General features: G+C 41.8%; 2 protein-coding genes and 1 long non-coding RNA gene across 6 annotated transcripts; 1 reads left to right on the plus strand and 2 right to left on the minus strand.

The window, feature by feature from the left end:
* Positions 1 to 82: 82 nt before the first annotated feature.
* Positions 83 to 1852, minus strand: LOC145446692 (fibrinogen-like protein A). Its single transcript, XM_080325043.1, has 6 exons — positions 1629 to 1852; positions 1517 to 1575; positions 1345 to 1452; positions 1066 to 1162; positions 693 to 792; positions 83 to 425 (listed from the first exon to the last, which is right to left on the minus strand). The coding sequence occupies exons 1-6, from the start codon at positions 1687 to 1689 to the stop codon at positions 83 to 85; spliced, it is 768 nt and encodes a 255-aa protein (XP_080181169.1). The 5' UTR covers positions 1690 to 1852.
* Positions 1853 to 5871: 4019 nt separating this feature from the next.
* On the plus strand, positions 5872 to 23820 carry LOC145447225 (kappa-type opioid receptor-like). 4 transcript variants are annotated; one of them, XM_080325642.1, is made up of 6 exons: positions 5872 to 6076; positions 6141 to 6191; positions 15719 to 15891; positions 22174 to 22366; positions 22516 to 22662; positions 22735 to 23820. In XM_080325642.1, exons 3-6 carry the CDS (start codon positions 15723 to 15725, stop codon positions 22856 to 22858), a joined length of 633 nt encoding a protein of 210 aa, XP_080181768.1. In that variant the 5' UTR covers positions 5872 to 6076; positions 6141 to 6191; positions 15719 to 15722; the 3' UTR covers positions 22859 to 23820. The 4 variants fall into 4 exon arrangements, with proteins under 4 accessions (XP_080181768.1, XP_080181767.1, XP_080181769.1 ...); XM_080325641.1 differs by lacking the exon at positions 6141 to 6191 and adding an exon at positions 14968 to 15018; XM_080325640.1 differs by lacking the exons at positions 5872 to 6076; positions 6141 to 6191 and adding exons at positions 14430 to 14902; positions 14968 to 15018.
* On the minus strand, positions 7090 to 9009 carry LOC145447234 (uncharacterized). Its single transcript, XR_013917499.1, has 2 exons — positions 7935 to 9009; positions 7090 to 7248 (listed from the first exon to the last, which is right to left on the minus strand). It is a non-coding gene; the product is annotated as an uncharacterized LOC145447234 (long non-coding RNA).
* Positions 23821 to 24292: the final 472 nt, after the last annotated feature.

Raw genomic sequence — 24292 nt, forward strand, 5'->3', positions numbered from 1 at the left:
CAATGAGCAACATTTACAATTGTGATGTGCCGAGAGTGTACATGACCACGTCACAGAGCGGGACAAGGACGTCACGCTCATTTCACAATCTCTTCCGGAACTTCATCTCCGAGAAACGCAGGTCGTTAACGTTGTCCCAATAACCATCGCCGTTAAGGTCATCACGCCAATAGATTCCCTTGTTGTAATTTGTCGAAGGTACTGTTTTGTTGAAGTTTCCGTTCAGGTTGCTCCAGGTGCAATCGTCATACCACCAGCCTCCTCGGCCTTTAGAAGCACAATTGCCAAAATAAGTATCGTGATCCGCGTCGTACGTTGAGAATTGCTGATTGTTGTGATACGCGAGGGCATCGTAGGTTGCATTCCCGGAGTATCCGAATACGTGCAGAGTATAGTTGTCGGATCCGGGTCCGACGCGGAAGGAGCTGGGAATGTCGAACACTCAAGGATACTCCTTTATTTGCCCCCTTTTACAGCAAGGCGATTACGCGAATAAAAAGTAACGACCTCAAATGACGGTCTCCTTAACTTCGTTATCCCGGAATATTGTTATTGAATCATAATCATTGTCACATCATAATGGAACATACCAACCGCCGTACAGCTGCTGCACTCGTCAGCTATCGTCACTTTGTGATTTATTGAGCAGTAATTTGTGTGTGAATGAATGGATGGATCGAAATCAAGCTTACCTGTATTTTACGAGCCAGTGAATTCCTGTGACTTTCGTGATCATGTTGATTTCCAATTCCATATTTCCGTCCTTTGTCCTTTCATGCAATTCCTCGAGCCCTGGAGAGACAAACGTTTTGAAACGATTGTTGGGTTTGAATCGAGATACTTTGCAAAAACGACTTGACTTGACTCGGCGCTTCAGAAATGTGGATTGACTCGTGACTCGGAGCAAAATTTACGAGTCAATTTCAAGTTTCAACCCTCGTGTATGATTCAAATCGAACCAGGGTTGTGTTACCAAGTCACAAGGTTCAGAGTCACAAGTCAATCTCACTACAGCAGGATATGGTTTTAATATTTTTCATAACAGAAGTAAACGAAATTCGAAACCGAGCCAGTAATCTCCTTCCGGATTCCCGAATCCTTCCACGTAATCGGTCCAATTTCGGTTGAAATCAACGTCTCCTTTGACTCTTCGCTGGAAAACCTGCAACAGAGAATTCGGCAAACAATAAAATATCACAGATTTCTAGAATTGTCCCAGTTCGAGGTTCGATGGCTCGGAATTGTATGCTTCGGAGCCATTACTCTGAAATGTTGTTCATCTTGAACCGAGCTTCCTCCTTGCGTTACAAAGGACATCTTTGAAAGCTTGCAAAACAGACTCACAGTCGCGTCTTCAGTCGGTTTTTCAGTCGGTTTTTCAGTCGATTTGATCTCCTCTTTTTTTGCTCGGTCTTCAAGCTCGCTCATTATGTCCGACATCATGTCCGAACCCTACATGAAACGTAAACAGAACAGAACGTGTTGGTCTGTGACGTAAAACTATTTGCATACCAACCCCACAATCTCCCTCTGAGATCCATTTACCGCCGACGTAACTTCTCGAGCAAAATTTTGCTGAAAAAGAGAAATTTCAACCCGATTCGAAATATAACACATATGGCTCGTACCTGACGAACGCGAGCAGATCCCGATCTCGAACATAATGAGAATCCAATACTTGAACGACATTTTAAGATAGATAGATGGTGGATGGGTACAGGAGCACAATGAAATGCGACCCACTTGAACTGAGCCACACACCCAAATGTCTATCTCTGTTCTATGTGCAACAATTTATCACGAACTGTATTTTTCCATACATCATCAACTTTGCACCAATTGTAATATGTGTGCAATGTCATGTTCCGTTTAGAGAACGTCAGATCATCGATGCCGTTTTGAAATACGTCGAATCGCGTTTGTCAGGAAGCTGACTCTATGAAGCATCAGATCTCATGCTTTGACGCAACCAAGGAAACATTGACTTTCGAACAAACTATGATTTTGGCGACATGGAATTTTCCACGACAATCATAAAACCGACCACAATTAATCCTATCAATAGCGTAGGGGTTCTCAACTTTCCATGCATAACGGGCCATTCGTATTTTAACAACAGATGCAACGGGTCGCGGGACATTATAGCTTAACTAAATCGGGGCAAAATCAAGTCCCTCTAGGGATCCGACTTTGCATCGAGTATGATCAGTCTTATCACTCATTAAGGGAATATACGTCACCTAATGAATGATGTGGAAATTTCGAGCATAGGCTATTACACAAATCATATAGTTTCACAATACATATATGTTATTTCCACTAACGTACATATAGCTTATCATGAATCGTGTGCTGGGATACGACCAATCGAGGTTTACAGTCTTCCTTAGTATCGAAACCATAATTCTCGATGATAGCCTTATCAGAAAGTAGCGTGTGACATTTCAGTAGTCCTACTCGAAAAAGCTTCTCTCCCTACTCGACTCGAATCATTACCCGATTCAGATTGCAGTACTCGAATCATTGTGCGTAATGCGCATATATCCAATTAGTAATTATATTACCATGTAATATTCAACACAGTGCATTAACCGGCCCTATATTGCTGATTCGTCATTCTGATGCATTTTAAAATAGGAATGAACACTGGATGGCGTTCGTAAGGTCGCAGTTGTTAGACTCTTTTTAGGCCTATATACATGGCAATTGACAACCTTTGGGTTTTATAGGCAAAACTATAGGCCTAAAATAATTGGAAATCGCAACCGCTGCTTGTGATTGAGTAAAACTGTTTAGTTCTACTTCTACTTGAGTATAAGCCTACCAACGATGTCTACTTTAACTACCTCCGATGATCAGTACTGGTACTTGAATAAGAGGGCGAGACCAGAAACTGTTGAGATAAATGGGCATATTATTCATGCGATGAATTTGATATCACCCGAGCATAGCTACAAATAATCGGTTGAACATGACTTGAACTAGAAACCGAACTGTGAACAGATATGACTCGGTCTACTAGACCATCAGGTGTTTTTAACCTGGAGTACGTGGATTCATTAGGGTAAAGCACAAAATCAGGGGTGCGAGATGCATTTTGTAATTAGGCCTATACGCTATCTATCTATTGATATATTTGCAAACCAACATAAAGTGGAATATTTTCTTGGCAGATTGATTCAACTCCAAAACTGTCTTCTGCCGCGCGCGATTACATGTCTTTATGATTTTTGATTTCAATATAGAGGTAGTCCTATACTATCAGATGTTGTGTTGAAGGTACGAGGATATTTGAAAGCTCATGGGGTAAAGGTTAAGAAACGTTGGCCTAGAACAGGGGTCGATAACACGTGGCCCGCGTCTTGATTTTGATTTCGGAAGAACACTAAAACAATTTGAAATACTGAAATTGATTTCAGTATTGTTGTTCAAAAGAAGCTATATTCTCCTGTGTCCAATCACTCTTCCTCACTAGCTGATACGGCTTTGGGGCGGAGACCAATTTCTCTGCTGAGTAGCGATTCTCTACTCAGCAGCGAATTTGTTACTCAACTCACGCCAATAAGTATACTCACACTCACATGCGTTCGAATCGGCACTCAAATCTAAGTCAGCGGACCACCAGACTTAAGTGTCAATTTTTGCGGTCAAGCAGCCCACTGTAGTCTCTATACTGTAGGCATTTTAGGCAACACTCGCTGCGGGGTTCGCCAAATACCGGAGTACCGGACACCGGTACTGTATAGTATTCGATCATGAGATGCTCTATTGCGTTCTGCTGAACTGATGAAATCAGTGGCGCCTGCGGTACTATTTCGGCTTCTCGTACGGCAGGGGCGGGCAACATACGGCCCGCGGGCCGGATCCGGCCCGCGACGGGATTTTGTCCTGCCCGCGGACAGTTTCCCGTCATACATGATAATGTGGCCCGCGCCCCCAGTCTGCCGAGATTGTCCACTTCTTGCTTAAACGTCAAAATTTAGTGACTGTATGCAAGACCGTAACTGCCGCACCCCAAAGCCCCGAATTGGGGGGAGCCGAGCTCGAAGGGGCCAAAACTATTTCGCGAATTTAAATGAATTATGAAGTGATTTATAAATTTATGCAACTTTTTCGAATTTTATTTGCGCTGGGCGCGATTTGATGTTGACAATTACCTTCATTATTGGGTACCTTTCCCCCAACAGAAATACGCATGATTTATAGAAATGGACACTTTGGCGTCGGCTATTACCGCGCCACGACGCACCAACACATATGAAGTTACAGGCCATGCTGTAACATGCGACTCCGAGAAGTGTGCCAGAACGATCAGCAGCGAGAAGACCTTGGCCGAAAGGACTGCCCTTGTGCTGACCGAAAAATTCGATATAAATATACACTGTTTAAATGTCCATTGGCGCCCAAATGGCTGGCGCCGAATGTTCCTGTCCTGGCGCTCTGACCCCCACAAGACAAATGCTATACGGCAGGGAAAACTTATTAGCCAATAAAGAAATATCAATTTGAAATCGTGTGCATCATTTAGTTTTGTAAGTTTTGTCGATTTCAGTATCTTTTGACATAGCAGATATAGGAGGCCACGAAATAGCATCATGTAACGAACTCATTATGCTAACGGGTCCGCCCGAAGATGTTTGATTAATATTTAGGGGCCCTATACATCTTCTAAGACACCTCACTCAGCTCTATTACCGGTAAATATGATTACCTGAACAAAGAGAGGATAAAAATGATAGCAATAATACATGCAATCCCCGATCACATTGACCGATTCAATCATGAATAATAGAAATTTTTGCGCGCTTCGCTCGTTTAGCGTTTCGAGGGGCCCAATATCAACGTTTTTGGGGGACGAGCTGACGAAGTGCTGTTACGTTCCTAACTGTATGTTATTATATACGTGTGTGCACAGCGTACGAAAGTCGAGCTTACGCGTAAGTTCGTCGAAGTGAGAAGACTTGCATTATCGGCATTTGGGCTGTACTCAACCCCGATGAATTGATATCTTGGTAAAATTGGGGTACCGGGCTTATCGAACGCCTTGAAATCTTAACCGTGTGTTCATTGATCAGAGAGAAGCAGACATGGAGGCGCCTGTATGACAATGCTGTTCTCAAATCCACATTGTCTTCGTCATTGTCGGCGAGAAATGGCTTTGAAGTGACATTGCTGTCGTTTAAATACATTTATTAAATACGATTTATTCCTTGTATATGTGGATAATGTATCGATTCAGCAATCCGGTCCGTCAAGTACCTAATTTTCCTATATCCGGCCCGCCGACTGGAGAAGTTGCCCGCCCCTGTTGTACATCAACAATCGCATCACAAAATATGTCGACACCAGCTTGGAATGTAATCTCAAATTAGAGAGCGTTCAATGTACCATTTTAAGATGGTAGACGAACTCCTTCTGTAGAAAAAGCTTGGGCTGATATATTTTGATATAGGTCGTTTCCATGGCACACAGATGAAAGTGTGAGCGGCCCCTTCCGATGACGCAAAATCTGTGTTCTCGATGATTTATTGCACAAGCTGGATTATCCAACAAATGTTTGTCAATGGCATAGTTTCTGACCTTTGATCGCTCAGCATCAGCCATGAGTGGATGAGTCTTGGGCGAGCTTTTCACCGAGCGTGATGCATGTTTTCTACGATTGTTGCTATACAATGCTATTTCCAATTCTCTACTGGTTGTTGACGAGTGTCAGCCGAAAATATTCGGGTTCATTTCAATATGAATATACTATTCAATTGTATTTTAAAATTAGAATTTCACTTTCAAAGTAGAAACTCTCTGCGGGCCGGTCAAAATCCCTATGTTGCCCGCCCCTGCTTAAAACGAACAATAATCCTAACCCAACTCAACTCTAGACCAGCACTTACAGTATTTTAACCAACATGTTCAAGAGTTGCATGTTAGTAAAGTGTCACTCACGTTTCCAAAGAACAATACGAAGATTTGAATTACACCTGCCATCGTCGGTGTAATTGCTTTGATCAATCACATTCGAGTCTGTATATTTCAGCTACGACGATTTCCCCGACAACGATTCGTCTATCTCCGGTCAAGGGTAAGTTATGCAAGCTCAGTCACTAAAGTTCATACAATGCTAACATTGTTTGTTATTATTTCAGGAGTAATGATGACTACGATTACACAGACGACGATGTGCTTAGCATTGAGGAGTAAGTCAAATATCCTTCATTGTACATTGAATCGATTTACTTATTGTATTGCATACATTGACACGCTAGTCCAGGGACTCTCAACCTTTTTGACCTTGTGGGCTGGGCCGCCGGGGCACCGGGGATAAATAGTTTGTGATCCCGCAGATCCCGCAATGTATCTAAAAACCCTTTGAATTAGTGTAAGCGTTGGAAGTTAGATATTAGAGTTTCCGGTAGACCTATAGCGTCTTACATCCTTTCTATCAAGGGCCGGGAACATTTTTTGTCCGAAGAGCAATATTGGCCCTATTTTTTCCCATTTCAACTCCCAAAGAGCCATACATGCCATTCAACTGTTACATCATTAATGAAAATTCGTGACGTCCTGATAGCACAAATTCGAACTCGCTACATGGGATTATTCGTGTGCGCCACATTTTTCTGCAAAAACTTGTACTAATCATGCTGGTTACCTTATTTGAGCATGCGAAACTTGAGTTACAAGAACGTACGTAGGTTCGTCATGATGCTCCTTTTAAATGCGAGAACCCATGATCACATGTGCAGGTGAAGCCAAACATGGTCACTACGGCAGTATATACGCCTACCCCACTCTAAGCTGTGATACATCTAGTTGCGATCAAGACAAGGGATTGGATGCATAAGCACTACTATCTGCAAGGCACAAGCGAAGGCAAAAAAGTGTACAAAAAATATGCAAACCAAGTGACGCATATGAAAGAAAATGCCAAAAAAGCATACTTCCAAAAAAGATTCGAGGAGTGCTCCAAGGATCCCAAGAACACATGGAAAACCATTGGAGAAATTATCAACCTAACTAAAGGTAATGCTCCCAAGAGTGCTGCTGACATCGAGCTACTCGAGAATGGCAGCATGATCAAAGAACAGCTTGCAGTAGCAGAAAAGTTCAATCAGTATTTTTGCAACATTGGTCCGGATCTTGCAGCTTCAATACCAAACTCCTCCGATGACTTTCTCTCGTACTTGAGTCCTGGCCCTCAGAAATCCATTTTTCTTGAGCCGACAAGTGAAGGAGAAGTTGCCATCATACTATCTGAAATGAAAAGTAGCAAAGCAGTAGGACCCGATCTCATCCCAACGCACTTTCTGAAGCTAGTCTTTAATATTATTGGTGATGTTATATGCATTTTCTTTAATGAGTCGATACGTCTGGGCATTTTCCCAGATGCACTGAAAACTGCCAGAGTAATGCCAGTGTTTAAGAAAGGCTGTAAAAAGCTAATTTCTAACTACCGACCAATATCTGTTCTGCCAAATCTTGCCACGGTTTTTGAAAAACTGATTGACTGCCGACTCAAAAAATTTTTTGAATTGAATGCAGTACTGTCTCCGACCCAGCATGGATTCAGATCAAACCACAACACCAACCATGCAATACTATCAATTGTAACGGACTATTACAAAACCATCAAGCAAAAAAAAAGTGGCTGCAGCATTTTTATCGACCTCCGCAAAGCTTTCGACACAGTTAACCACAGAATCTTAAGATACAAGCTAGAACACTATGGAATCAGGGGTATTGCAGCAACTCTACTTGAAAGCTACCTGGCAAATCGCAAACAATTTGTTAAACTGGGGACATTAAGATCGACTACCAGAGATATAACTTGTGGAGTCCCACAAGGCTCAGTCCTTGGACCGACTTTTTTCCTCATTTATATTAACGACATTGTTAATGCATCTTTATTCCGCACAACCCTATTTGCTGATGATACTCACCTCTTCATAACCTCTAACACTGGCAATGATTTGCATGCATCCGTGAATAGGGAACTCCCAAAAGTGTCGAGATGGCTCCAAGCAAACAAACTAAGCTTGAATGCAGATAAGACCGAGATGCTCCTTTTAAATAATGCCAATCATAGTTTCACTGTGAACATCAATCATAAACAAATCTCCATATGTGACTCAGCAAAATATCTCGGTGTCACTATTGATGCTAAAATGTCTTGGAAGCAGCATATTGAATGCACAATATCAAAACTAGCTCGGTGTGTGGGAATAATGACCCGTCTGCAATCTTTGGTTTCCAGATCAATACTACGAACCATATATTTTTCTCTTTTCCACTCTCACCTGCAATATGGAATCGTAGTATGGGGAAGTGCATGCAAAACATTTCTGTGCAGAATTCGAACCCTGCAAAACCGTGCGATACGGCTGATCTCATCTGTACCTTTACGTACCAATTTATCGCCTTACTACCGTAAGCATCGAATTTTGCGAGTTGATGAGCTATATCGCTTCGAAGTATCAAAAGTTGTTCACAAATATTTTTCCAACACTCTGCCTCCTGTGTTTGATGACTTTTTCATACCTGCTAAAAATGTCCATTCCCATTACACGAGATCCTCGTCAAAGGGAAATATCTACTTACCCCCACCCAATAGCAACCTAACTAAGAGATCTATCGACTACTCGGGACCTATCATTTGGAATGCATTACCACCACATATCCGTGAATTGCCTTATGATAGATTCAAAAAAGCCCTACTTGATCACCTCTTATCGTTACACTAACACTGTTGCCCTACCTCGCCCAGACATTGCTTCATTGATCATTTGCTACCATCGTTTAATTTTTCTTCTATTTTATTTTTTTAACTACTGTAACTTTTTTTACAGCCAGACTGTTTAGAGTCAAGTGTACCTGTTTGACGCTGGTGTGATCAGACTAGATGACCCTCACGGTCTTATCGATCATTCCTATCTAATACCGAATACTGTGCATGCATATTTTCTGTACCACCACCACTGCCGAGTGTTATGTATTTTGGTTTGATGAAAAATAAAGACTCTCCTCTCTCTCTCTCTCACATCAGTGGCGTGAGGGCAAGGGAGGCAAGTGAGGCAGTGGCTCACCTGTCGTCAGGATAAGTGGTCGAAAATCGTGAAACCTTCAATTAATATTGGTATTTTCTATTGATGTTCATGAATGACTAAATGTTGAACATTTTTCTCCTAATTTCTCACAATTTGCATGTTTATTGTTCGAAAATAAAGCGCGAAACTAAAGGTAAGGCACAGACTGGCCAAGCCTCACCATTGATAATGCAATTCATCGTAAATAGTTTAGAATTTTTTGTAACTGATATTAATCGAATGTAACTGTCACACTGATTCCGAAAATCTAAGTACTGTAAGCAACTTCTCAATTTTCAAAGCATTCGGCGGTAACATATAACGTTGCGCTACACGCCTGCATTTTATCACCGGTACTACAAATCTACTTACCAATCGAGAACGTGGGTAGCAATGGAGTTGTTTGTAATTCGAGCTTGTAATTGTGAATGTCACGTCCACAGCAGTTCATTTCGCGCCGTAGATCAGAAAGACAATGTGTATTTGAAAACTGCCTTGGGATATGGACGTCGCCATCACTGCTATTCTGTTTGATTTTAATCAACGTATCGCACACTTCAAGATTTCGAGTTGGGTACATAGAATTCGCGAGTAACATATTGGTCGCCGGCACGACTAACTTAAATTTGAGGAATTTGAAAAGAGGGGTTCCGAGCCCCTGAGCCTGAAGACGGCATTGTCTTTACGTCTCTGGGACATGTTCATATACTGCCGCAAGAATAATCATTCCGGCCGTGATGAAAATTTATTAAGAAATCGCTGCAATATTGATCAATTCAGTACAATAATAAATATTTGGCACAGAGCCATATCTTATACCCAAAAGAGCCATAGGTTCCCGATCACCTTCACCTTATATGCCAACGACATTTTTGAAACCTCCTCATTGAACACCACACTGTTCGCTGATGATACTCACCTCCTCTCTTCCGCATCTTCGACGGCAGAGCTGGATGCCCTGACTGGTGACCAAATGCCTAAAGTCCATGAGTGGACGGCCCAGAACAACCTTTGCATAAACGCCTCGAAAACCCAATTGCTGACAGTAAATTCAAAAAATAACCTAACCGTTAATATCGCTGGTCAGCCCGTTTCCAACACAGATAATGCCAAATATCTCGGGGTTTTACTGGACTCGAACATGTCCTGGAAGAGTCATATTCAGTAGGGATGGTGTGAACCTCTGAAAGGTTCGGGTTCGTGTGAACGCGAACACGAACGTGAACACGAACGTGAACCTCGTGACGTCATATTGCTAATTCCAACCCTATCTTTCAATGAAGTGATAGCCTATATTAATGTACACGATACCTAGCGAAGAGTCGGGCCACATAATGTCGCATTGCTGTAGTAGGCTACATATTGGCGTTTTAAACGTCGCTAAATGTATCAACCGCGGTTATCAAAGGATATAATAATCTCATAAAATCAATACATTCCGTCGCTTTGCCAACAATTTCGACGAGGACTTACCATGAAATATAAGCTTACGCCTCAATGGTCTTAGCCAGACCGGACAATGTGTTCGGAGTCTGAGTATTGCTACATTGATGTTGAGCAGAGTGTAAAACGGGTTTCTATACTCGCTACCGATACCATAAACAACAAGTTATATAGCAGTAGCCAGCACCTTAATCGCACGGATTTGGTTTTAATGATACAGTAAAGATATGAAGTCAAGATTGACCCCGTACGCCCACTCGATATTTTACATCAGAAAACGATATCAATGTCATTGATTGGTTGAATAAGCATCATTCGCTGACTACGTATATCGCTCGTGATGTTGTGTGATTGCGGGTCAAGCTCACAGCGGAGAGTCACTAAATATTCAAAACGGAACGCTGAATATTTCGAGAAATTTTTGGTAACAAAAAAGCAAGTAAAACTTTTAAGGTTGTCATGGTGCATGCTCGTTTAGTGTTGATTTTTTATGCTGCCAGCGCCATGCATAGAGTGACCCGCAGTTGAAATGCAATAAACTTGAACCAAAGAGATCTTATAACGAAGTGCAAATTACAATTTACCAAAAAGGTTCACAGTGCAGAACCTACCAAGGTTCTGCTGTGAACGCGCACCTCTAAATTTCCGAGGTTCACACACAGAACACGAACGTGAACCTCACGTTCACACCATCCCTAATATTCAGTCCCTAGAAACTAAATTATCACCGAAGTGCGGCCTGTTCTACAGCCTTGGGCGCTTCATGCCAGCATGGGTGCTTCTGATACTCTTTAAATCCTTAATCCAATCGAAGTTACATTATGGCATCCTCTGTTGGGGGGCTGCCAGTAAAACTGCACTCAAGCCACTGCAGAAACTACAGCATAAAGTACTCCGAATCATAGCTAAGGCCCCAAAGGGGCCTGGCTGCCGATCCAATAAGTCGCTGCTGAAGAGATTCGGCGTCCTAAACATAGAAGATATGCGGAAACTAGAAATCGCCAAGTTTATGTATCAGTTTCACTGCGGTCGTTGCCCCGAATACTTCAATGACTTTTTTACCTCTGAATCAAAAGCGCAAAAGTACAACACACGCGCGTCCACGTCGTCCAAATATCATATGATCGACCGAAAAGATCATCGCTCTATCAAATATGCCGGACCTGATGTGTGGAACAGTATCCCACCGGCCATCAGGCAGTCGACGAGCATGTCCACATTCAAGTCGAAATACAAGCAATTACTACTAAATAAATACAGTCCATCCTCAAAATTACCGGACCATGACTGACCTATCGATCTCGCTTCCCATGACATGCCGCCCTATTTCTTGTCGCTTCCTTTTTCTATACTATCTTCTTTACATTCATTCAGTGTGCATGCCTCCTCTTTACATCGCCTAGGCCAGTGGTTCCCAACGTGGGCGATATCGCCCCCAGGGGGCGATTTGGCGGTCTAGGGGGGCGAAAATGACGAAGGGGGCGACAGGGGGTTGCAAAAAGTTGCACTTTAAGATTCCTTCAAACAGCTTAAAACAGCATTCTACATATCTTACGAGTATTTAGGAAGCTGCCGGAAGCTGTAAAAAAAAGTTACAAAAGTTGCAAAAACCGGCACTACTGATTAGTATTTAGCATTAAAAATACGTTGTTCCATCCTCATTTCAACAGGCCAGAGGTGGCCAACCTGCAGACGTTGCATGCAGCCGTTACACAGAAATTATGCGGCACTCAATCCATAATCAATTAGCGTGTGTTGGCGACCGTCAATATGCAATTTGAATTAACGAATTGTTTCCCAAATCTTTGAGAGATTATAAACTTGAAAATTTTATTCACGCTTGGCACGATTCAGGGTGACTTGTAATATAATCGTGTAAACTGAGTCCTACGGTACAGATGCGAACCGCAGAGGAAAATGATACACCCCACAATGAGATACCAAGTCGGAATCGTGTGCGTCTTACGAATGAAGGTTTTTCTGGCACGCTTGCCTGATTCCAATATATATTTCGTCTATGCCTACAATCCTGACGGGAGGTAAAAAAATAACAACATGGAACAAAGTCATTCATGGAAACCGGAACATGAATCATCATTAATTTTGTGCCCAAAATTTTTGAAGACCCCCACTCCATTAGCTCTATCGGTTAATCTAATCACGTGGACTAAGAATGGAAAAATATTTGTCAGCAATATATGAAACAACCAATATTATCGACGAAATTAACTTTCCAGATAGAAAGATTTTCCCGCTCTGCGCGACCACAAAGGCAATCCAGTTACCGTTTTCTAATATTTATATTCGCGATTTTGGTGAAGAGATAGTATGCCTGCAGGATGTTCAACTGCAACTTTTATACGGAAGGTATATCTCAAGAAATCAGTGATGGCACAGAACACCGCAAGTGCTCTCTGCGGTGCGAAGATCCTAGTAGCCAATTTAACATGAGTATATATGTCTAGATGGGCCATGACGACTCTCCGCCAGAATACGGCCGTATGCTATAAATATGAATCGAAGCACGGCCGTGAATAGCAAGGAGGTTGAACACCCCTGAATTAAGCTTACTATCATACGGAATCAGTTAGCTAGGTGGTCAGGGGTGTACGAGTTTCGAGTAAAAGTTTTAAGGGATTACCACGACGAAAATGCTTGAAGAGCACTGGTCTAATCCACAGCTACAACACCAATGGGTTGAGGGTTCGAGCAGGGCCGTAACAGCACTTCGTCAGCCCCTCCCCAAAACGTTGGTCGTGGGCCCCCCATATGATGATAAATCGGACCTATTGGGGGCTTCGCCCCAAGACCCCCCTCAGGTTGTAGGCTGTTTATCGCTACTTATCATCTACATTGGGGACCGTTGGCTGAGTCAGCTTTTCTAGCCTGCACGCGCGAAGCGCGAAAAATTTCGATGATTCATGATTGAATCGGTCAATATGATCGGGAATTGCAAACATATTACGATCAATTTTTATCCTCTCTCTGCTCACGTAATCATATTTACAGGTAGAGCTGAGTGAGGTGTGTTTGAAAAGGTAGAACCCCTCAATAATAATTAAACATCTTCGGGCGTATACCTATTGGCAGGAAAAACAGCACTTCGTCAGGCCGCCCAAAAAAACTTTGGTCTTGGGCTCCCATAGGGTGATAAACCTACCCCCAATCACGTTGTTCGCTTTTTCCACGTAATCAGTCATACTGTTTAGTGAGCGAGCGCGAATCGCGAAAATTCTCGATAATTCATTATAAAATCGGTCAATAAGATCGGGAATTGCATATATATTGCTATCAATTTCCTGTCCTCTCTGCTCACGTAATCAGATTTACCGGTAGAGCTGAGTGAGGTGTTATGGAAACTGTACGGCCCGTTGGTATTACTCCGTATGATGTTATTTCGTGACCTCAAGTCTGCTATATCAAAAATATAGAATCGCCCAAACGTAGGCTACTAAACTAAAAGACACACACGATTTCAAATTGGCATTTCTTCACTGGCATATAATTTTTCCCTGTCTTGTGAGGTTCAGATTGTCAAGACAGGAACATTTGGCACCAATCATTTAGGCGCCTAATTAAACCTATATGTATTTTGTATATATAACGAAATTTTCATTCAGCATAAGGGCAGTCCTTTTCGGCCAAGGTTTTCTCGCTGTCGATCGTTATTCTGGCACACTTCTTGGAGTCGCGTGCTACATGGCCCAAAACCTTATATGTCTTGGTGCATCGTGACCCGGTAATGGCCAACGCCGATATGCCCATTTCTATAAATCTTGCGTATTTTTTCTTGGGGGAAGAGTACCCCCAAATCAAGATACTTGGAAACTTGAAATACGCGCCGAGCGCGAAAATTTTTTGAAAAAGTTTCAAAAATACTCCATAATTTATGCTAATTCACGAAATAATTTTGGGCGCCATTCGAGCTCGGGCCCCCCAATTGGGGGGTTTGATGTGCGGCAGTTACGGCCTTGGGTTCGAGTCCGACCGAGGTCTACTCCAAAATTCATACGTAAGTGTTGCAGGTTTTTCAAGGCTTTTCCTCGCCATATCATCCGTGTAAACGGTGTGTTATAAAAGCCTAGAAGTGGGCTGTGCTACAAGCCAGCATCTGCGGAATAAAAATGAAGAAAATTGGCCGGGTGTAAATAACCAATTGGTAATTTTAACCTACACGTTCAAGAGTTGCATGCTAAAGTGTCCGCTGCCCATGCTCACTCACGTTTCCAAGGAACAATACGGTTATATGAAATACACCTACCTTTGTCGGTGTTATAGCTTTGATCAATCTCATTTGAGTCTGCATATTACAGCTACAGCGATTATTCTGACAACGGTTCATCTGATTTCCCTGACAACGATTCGTCTATCGCCGGTCTAGGGTAGGTTTATGCCAGCTCAATCACGAGAGTTTATACAATGCTAACGTTGTTTGTTATTATTTCAGGAGTAATCAAGAATACAATTATACATTGGACGACGTGCTTAGTGATGAGGAGTAAGTCAAATATCCTTCAGCTTGTAGATTAAAATTGATTTACTTATTGTATTACATACATTGACACGCTAGACCACCAGTGACTCCCGACATTTTTGACCTTGTGGGCTGTGGCCCCCCATCAAAGAGAAAGATGGTTCGCGGAACCCCGGATCTAGTGATGTAGCCTATCTATAACCGTTTGAATTAGAGTAAGTGCTGCGGGAGTAAGATATTAGATATCGACGAGCTTCATGTATAGCTTCTTACATCCTATATGGGAATTTGCGACAATTATCCCACGATCCGTATACTTGGTAAATACTCCGCTATTGACGCAAAATACCTTGGGTTTAGTGTCGACAGAAGCACGATTCATAGTGGCAGAGATTAATTTGCGCTTCTACTCCCGACGTCGCTGTTGTTAGGACATCTTTACAAAAAATAGCCCTCAGAAGGACAGGGTGAAGAACGCATCAAAAATGAAGGAAAAGAGCAATGAAAAGCGGTTAAGAAAACAGACTGGGGAAAGATTAAGCTGGAACACTGTTACTTGTGGATGGCAAATTGAAAGGCCATACCTGGTCGTATCGACACCCTTCTATTTGTTCATTAGTTCGAATTGTGGCTGTATCGTGTATCGTATTATACGTGTCTCGGGCTGATAAAATTGACAGAATCGCTGATTAAAATTATGATTGTGAATATATTATTTTGTCAGGTTGATGGACACAGTGGGCAATATTGGGTGTAGTTTGGGAGAAGAGCATGTTTCCAAGTATTCACAAGTTTGGCTCGTGTGCAACTTCCTGCTAGCGTTCGTGATTCCTCTCATTATCATCTGTGTATCCTATGCTCTCATTCTACGTCGCATAATGAAACCACTAACGATAGGTAAGTTGAGTAATATCCTACGTTGATAAGCAATCAGTGATGGTTTTGGTCAGTCAAGCCACACAGCAGCAATACGTACGAACTACGATACTCCATGCGTCGGGAGAATGCAAATGTTTATTACTTATTTGATGCGTGCTTTCGCTCATACGATATTTGTGGGACGATGTGCTAATGAACGATAAATGACAGTAGTATACGAAAATTGCAATTGCGATTTTTCTTCTTCAGACTCGTGAAAAATTAGTGGCAAGACTGGCCCCCTTCAAGCTCAGCCCCTCTCAGATTGAGAGTGGGGTGCCCCAGTTAAGGTCATGCACAAATGAATGACTCGAAAACGAATGACCGTGGAAACTGCGCGGTTTAGCGAATCAGCTCATGCTTAGCGAGTCGCTCTCATGTCGTCACTGGAGACAGCTTGAACTGTCTACACTGCTCTACATCGCAATTTTTATCATGCGCTTCTTGATATAAGAACCAATGCCCACGAAGTCTTGCTTCAGTTAGGATATTGCGGTACGTTGAGCAACACTATAATAACACCATGTCAACCTTTTTTTTTGACAGTTTATTATTCATAATGAACAGACAACGGGGCGTCTACAACGGCAGGCCTATATTAAGTAGGCTACAAGATGCAAAGTGTTAAATGATAAGTTCACCGACTGTGCAAATATCTACGATAGAAACGAAATGCAGTTTGCAGAAATCTGTTGACTTGGTGGACAATTTTGACAATTTTGACAAAATTCTGACATTTTTTACATGCCAAAACAAATTGCCCTACTCATCAGCATAAATCTTGCTGGCATTGCTTGAAATTGTTGAAGACTCTGATAGCCACAAAAGGAAGATGGCATCACTTTATGTTCACGGCACTTTATGTTCAAAAGGTGACACCTATCGTCGAAGTTTGAGTACGAAGCTACAGTCCTCGAGCGAGCGGAATGCGGATCTATAAAATCAACTGTGCTTTGCTATGTCTGAATACTGATACTCTGTGAATCTTTATTCAAATTGAAGTTAGAATATAGCTTCATTTGCTGGGGTGATGCCACGAAGAATGCGCTTCAGCCACTGAAAAATCTACATCAATTTCTTCGTATCGTTGCTATGGCCTCCAAAGCGACTGTGAGTGCAACCAAACACCAAGTATTTGGTGGTTTAAAGGATATGGTTTATTAACATGCAAGATATGAATAAGTCGAATGTAACAATTCTATTCCCCGCAAAATTCAACTAATTTTGCACCTCGGATTCCAAAGCGCATGAGAACCGCACAATCGCGTCCTCGTCCTCCAATTGTCTTATGTTCGACACGATTTACACTCTATCAAGGATGTCAGACCACGCCTGTGGAACAGCAGTTCGCCGGCAGTCGTCGAGCATTTTCACTGTCCACAGTCAAGTCAAAACATTGCGACACATGCCACCTCTTTTTGTTGCCTGTCCTTTTATACTATCTTCTTTTTCTTTTCATTCAGTGTGCATGCCTCCTTTTTACATCGTCTATAGGCCAGGCGGGTGTATGATTTCAAAGACTATACTCATTGGATTGGTACGGTGCTGTTATCCATAACTCTTCTGTTGTGCGTAGAGTCAGAGCCTCTGGCTACTATATAGGTAAATTCCATACATGCATTGTTCACAAGCTGTGCGTTTATGGAAAAGAATACTTTTCGGTTGTGGTAAAGTTCTCCATCATCCCCTCCGGAATTCGAGATGGGTATGTGGGTGCCATCGACAAGATCGATCACTCCTGGAAACGGGTGTTCAGCAAGAAATGCATTAATTTGCGCACTTATTTCTTGGGGCGTTGTCGGAACTTCATAAATTCCTTCCTCCTGCCTGCTATAGCCCTGAAAACTTTATGTACTATTCTGCGCACAGTGCTTTTGTTCATATGCAGAAGGTCGCCATCAGTCATTTGGTGATGAGCGGAAGCAAGGAAACGCAGGGCAGCCAGCCATCTGAAATGAGGTGGAATGGCATGGCAGCGGCGACTAGGGAATGATAGTTCATCTTTCACCATATCCAAAAGCTCCAAACTTGATGACTTGGACAGCCTATACCGTTTCGCGAATTTTGTATTGTCAAGGTATTCCAGAGGATTCGAACGGTCATTCAGCATCCTCCTAGGAATTCTTTCTTCTCACAGGCTCCACAGTGTCTCTAGCACGTTAACGTATCCGTACAAATCCATTTCTTTCACCTGTAAACCGTACACATGCAACGTCCTCTTGAAAGAAGCCCAGAAAATCCCCGCCTCCGCCACTAGCTGATATATTGGCGGATTATATGATGTCATTTGCGTCAGTTTGCGTCAACGACTAGATATCATTTGACTCGTCTCTGAATCCGCATCAATGAGCCGTAATCATGCCATGGTGTCGATCGTGGATCCTAATATCGACGATCATGGCTATCGGCGAATCGTTTCTGATCACGATCTATGCAGCCGACCCCAAGTCTTGTGGTGTATGATGAAAATGTTAACAATAAATTGAATTGAAAACACTAGTAGATCATACGAAGTAAATACCTGTCAGCGCTGGAGATTACCCGACCATGATCTGATACATCCGCATCGCCGACCGACACATGCCTAGGGTTGCATTTAAAACAAACGATTGTTTAAAACACTAAATTTTAAATATGTTAGTTTTAAATTGATTTCTGTTTTAAGTGCAACCCTACACATGCCACTTTATTTTCATCGCTTGTATTTTTAATGATATCTTCTGTTACTTTTCATTCAGTACACATACCTCCTATTTACAAGATCTGAGCCAGGGTTGTCAAAATCAACTTACATCGCGGGTCGGACCAGTCAAGGATTCCAAAATTTTACCTCAATATCCATTCCATAGTTTTGCACTTGAATACATTTTATGAGGCCTATATACATAACAGTCAGGCCGTGTTGATTTCGGCAATTTTCAGATTTTATTTTGGGCTATTTTCGGCATCGTCATGAGTTCATATTTATAAACTCGAATAACCATGTAAAACGATTCGGTTTGGTCTTTCTTATGAAAGGGAAGTTACAGAACATGTAGTATCCACACTCTGCCATCAAACAGAAAGATTTAAATCCGAATTGAAAACGATGTTGAAGACCAAATTTACCCGATACAAAACCGAGTGCTGCTTCTGTAATATATTCTCAATAGTCGATTCACTATGCGTGCGACATTACCGGCATTCACACAGGCCACAATTCAAAAGGGTTACTAACACGTTTAGATAGCAGCCTTCACTGCCCAGCCAAGGGTTAGAAATCATGAATGACTTTAATAGTCAATATAATATGAAAAATTATCCACCCGGCCATGAAAAACTAGGAAAGCACTGTATTTATGTGTATTGTGTATGTATGGTGTGTTTACGCCTTTTGCACCTTGACAGATGTTCCCTCTAATTTTTCACGAGCCCGCGCGCACTCACCAACTCATTGCGCGGTCCCATGGACAACAATGCGTAATGTATTGCGCAATTGCGCATGTGCACAGCTTGCAGTGGTTACGGGCATCGGTTCGCAATACGTTTTATGCTGCATTTATAGGCGAATTGTTGTGTGTCTTGTGTACTCAAACAAGCAAATAGCTGCTCCGTAATGACAATAGTTTCGGGTAGTGGGAAAAGAAGAATCGGAATAAGTGGGGAATGAAGACAAAAAGGTTGGGAACCACTGGCTTAGAGGAAGCATTGCTTATCGCCCTGTGGGGGCCCAAGGCCAACGTTTTTTTTTTGGGGGGGTGCAGACGAGGTAGTTTTTCGGCCTGGGTTTTGTGGATGGCCGGTATAGCTGTGGTCAGGTGTTTTCGTGCAGGGAATTGTAGCAAGAGTAGCCTACGTCTGGTGGTATTGGGCAATGGGCAAGGTAGCACGACAAGGTGCTTGGATCGAGTCCGAAAGGCTTATTCCCTATATTGTCAAAGAGAAGAATATTATTCGAGTTGGAGTGGTCGGTTAATCCAACGGGCTTCGGCGCGTAACACTGCAAACGACTCTCGGCGGTAGCACGTTTATCTGAACACGGCAATTTTAACTAGGCTTGGCAGACTCGCTATCATAAAATCACATGGATGCCATTATGAACGTAAATAATTACGACCAAAACCCTCTAAATGTCACTCTCTGGCACCGTATACTTGCAAAAAAGCGGTTGCACACTTTAGATTTTGGGTTGATTTCAATTTTTAAAAGTTTACCAGTCCTCCAAATGTTTGTTTGAAATTTTACCGTTCCGGGAGGTGAAAAAGGTTGAGAACCACTGATGTAGACAACATTGTCAGAATGAAGTACCACGATGTGTCAACAGCAATGTACGCACAACTTCAGTGTTACCATCCAACAACTGCTGCTGTTCCTAGGCTCCTCCTCGCCACCTCATCCGCGTCAGCGGTGTCTTACAAAAAGCCTAGAGGTGGGCCGTGCTATAAGTCGGCAGTTACGGAAGATAAGATAAATATCGGCCTGGTGTAAATGACCATAGTAGTCGACAAACACCATGAATACCCCAAAACAAACAAACAAACTGCTGCTGTTGAACGATCTTTCTCGATTCTTAGCAAGCTACTTAGTAAGGACAGACACTTTCTACTACCAGAGGTGGTCAAAGTAGTCAAGAAATCTACTCAAGTAGAAGTAGAAGTACTTCTTTCATGGGCAACCTAAAACGACTTGAAGTAGAAGTAGAATTGGCTGGCTTTAAAAGTACTCAAGTAAGTAAGTAGTTGTGAAAACGATCCTAATTCATCCACATGGATTGTAAAAAGGTTCAAATTGAGCTATGCGAAAGGTGACGAGCATGATTCATATTGATGCATACCAGCAGGTATCCAATTTTCGATAACATAAGCATTCGTCCACATCATGGGATGAAAATGATAGTATTGATATGGAAATGCGATACTAATCCTCTGTTTACTCAAAGAGTACGTTTTCGAAAATATCATGGTATTGCGCACTCTCCCATATGATAAGGCCTGTAGTTTAGTCGAAGAGCAATATGGAGATGTTGTGTTGGATACGGTGTAAACACTTTGTGCGATTAGTAAACGCTAATAAAAATATGGTGGACCGTAAAAATGCTATATTGTGTAGCTTTATTTCTGGAAATTGAAAGCATTAGTACACTTGCTTTTATACTTCAACATGTACGTTATCGAGACAAAAGAACTGGTGTTAATTAGAAATCAAAATTTATGGTACTGGGTATTGAAAGTGAAATATAAATCTAAAAATTTAACACGTATTTAAAGTCTTTAGTCCGGGAAGTTTCGAAGGTTGATATGCTAAAACAGCTCTAAAACTAAAAAAGAAGTCAGAGTCCACCTTTTCAGATTAGGACACGCCATGGACAGCTAGATTACGATATGATAAGTAAATACTAGATTGCGAAACATTTTCAAACGTTATGATAAGCCATATATACTGTGATGAAATATTTCATATGGCGAAGGGCGACAATGCGGTATGAACGGAACCACGCCAGCCCGCTACCTAAATTATGTTCGCAGATACTTTCGTGAAATCATACTGGACCCACGCATTCAGCGCGCGCGAGGCGCGACGAAAACTCTGGGCTTAACTCAACTTTTATGAAAATTAAATGTCCATACTCCGTGTAAACAGCCCCTAAATTTCTCAGGCTATCTTCCTGATTGGAGGATTAAACTACTTCTACTTGACAAATTGAAAATAGCGAAAAGTAAGTAAGTAGATCACAAAATATTACGAAGTAGAAGTAGAAGTAGTGAAATTCAGATCTACTTGAGTAAGTACCAGAACTAGAGGAAATATACTTGAGTACTTCGAAAAAGTAGAAGTACTTCGTTACTGACCACCCCTGTCTACTACCCGAAAATGTAGGAAAGTATCTTTCGTTGCACTACTACAAATTTTTGATTATTTCTACCATAATGCGTGAAGTAACTACTATAGAATTCTTCATAGGCTCAGATTTTTTCCTGTATAAATTTGTCAGTTTTGAAGTCAAAAGTTTTTTCAGGCCGACTTATACTCAGTAAGGACAGACAGTTACAACCAAAAATGAAGATAAGTGATACAATTATCACATTGTGTGCGAAAACACCTAATTCACACACATGAGGGCCGAATTTTTCGAAATTAAGATTTTTAAGGTAAAAAAATGTCAGAATTATGTTTTGCAGGCCAAAATCTTCCGTTTTTTTAGTAAAAAGTCGACTTACTGATTAGATCTGCATAAGGCAGTACTCTCGCACGTGAAATAAACAAGATGTTCTTTTATTCCAGGAAGTAAGTCTCAAAAATCGAACGACACAAGGAAACGAGTCACTAGAATGGTCTCCGGTCTAGTATCAACCTTTGTTATATGCTGGCTACCCTACCATTCATTTTATCTTGCTCGTCTCAATGGTATACAACTACATGCAAGCACCTGCGGCGCTGTGACGAATTTCACAATAGTATTGGCGTACTCAAACAGGTCAGTGCTCGATGGACAAATATACCAGTCCAGTCCCCAATAAGGAACTAAAATATGGCCGCAACGGTAGTTAGGAACAATGTGCCCGGGATTTTGTTATGCCGACATGGGCGGCCATGTGGAATAAATGTGGCGTTACTCCATTTCAGCGGGATTAACCCGTTTTTCTACACGTTTCTGGCGTCAAACTTTCGAAAGAGATGGGGAACTGCTGTTGGCAAGGCTCGTAGGGGACTGCGACAAAGTATTCTCAGTCACAGTGGCGAATACACGCCTGGCACATCCTTCAGGGGGAGGTATAATTCACTACATATTCTCCAACAGATATCGTTTGATGATTATCCAATTTTCTTGTTTTCACTATACAGGAGGAAGTCATCACTTTCGAACAGTACAGCTAAGAATCGCGATGACATCAGTGTGAGCTCATTTGCGACCAAAAACACGATTGTGCCAATTAATAACACAGAAATTAAAGAAGACAGACTTTAATCTATTCATATCGGCAATGAGTGTCTTCTTTTGATAGCTCCTGCATCTTGTTTTTTCTCCAGCGTTTGGTATTGTTTATTGTATAGATATATTTCAAGTATAAGCTCTTTCTTCAACGTGATAGATATACTCTGTTAGTTATAGACTCTTCGCGTTTACGTTAAGTGTGTATGCATCGAATTCTAAGAAGTGCCGCCGTTATCTTGTGATGCATATATGCTTTATGCTATAAGCCAGGGGCGGGCAGCATAGCCTACGTCCCGCGGGCCGGATCCGGCCCGTGACAGAATTTTGAATTGCCCGAAGAGTATAGTTTTTACCCTGAAAGTGAAATTCCAATCTGAAAAAATTGACCAATTTTATGCGTCACAGAATGAATCCAAGTTTCCCAACCTGAGAAAGATGATCATGAAACTACTTGTTGTGTTCGGTTCGGCGAGCAAACATTTTCGACCGTGAACATTACAAGACAAGACTGCGTTCTAATATCACTGATTCCACCTGCGACATGCAGCCTGAGTTTAACGAACTTGTTGACAACTTTCATCGACGACAGATGTCTGATTAACTTCTACAGCTAATAAAACATATTAGGCTAATTAATTCATTAAATACTATTTTTGGTCTCTATGCTCTAAAGATGAAGTTTACATTAAATACGATTTATTCCTTGTATAGGTCTAAGTGGATAAAACGCGATTAATGTATCGAATCTGTAATCTGGCCCGCCAAGTAGGCTACTTCATTTTACCATATAAGGCCCGCCGACCGGAGAAGTTTCCCGACCCTGCTATAAGCATACATTCACAAATTGAAATTTTTCACTGATCGAACTGATGTCGCTTTCGTTCTCGATTTGGGTCGAACTGCTTTGAAACTGTAACGTTTTCATAACATGTATCACATATTAATTTGAGCGCCGCCTGTAGAATGTCCCCTACAAAATCGTTTCCGAAGCATTGTGGCGGTCTCTTGCAGCAAAACTTCCGGGTTGCCTAGAACCTACTAGGTGACCAGATCCGTTCTAGCTGTACAATGCTGCTTATCCAATGTTTTGTGACACTTATACAGTCCATTCCCACAGAATTCCTACACACACGATCAGAGGTGGTCAGTAACGAAGTACTTCTACTTTTTCGAAGTACTCAAGTAGTTTTCCTCTACTTCTGGTACTTACTCAAGTAGATCTGAATTTTACTATTTCTACTTCTATTTCATAATATTTTGTGATCTACTTACTTACTTCTCGCTATTTTCAGGTTGTCAAGTAGAAGTAGTTTAATCCTCCAATCAGGAAGATAGCCTGAGAAATTTCGGGGCTGTTTTCACGGAGTATCGACAATTAATTTTCATAAAAGTTGAGTTAAGCCCAGAATTTTCGTCGCGCTTCACGCGCAGTGAATACGGAACAACCAGTATGATTTCAAGAAAGTA

Source organism: Botryllus schlosseri, chromosome 9, assembly GCF_051294905.1.
Source record: "Botryllus schlosseri isolate E-star chromosome 9, Bs_hap1, whole genome shotgun sequence".
Taxonomy (NCBI): Eukaryota; Metazoa; Chordata; class Ascidiacea; order Stolidobranchia; family Styelidae; genus Botryllus; species Botryllus schlosseri.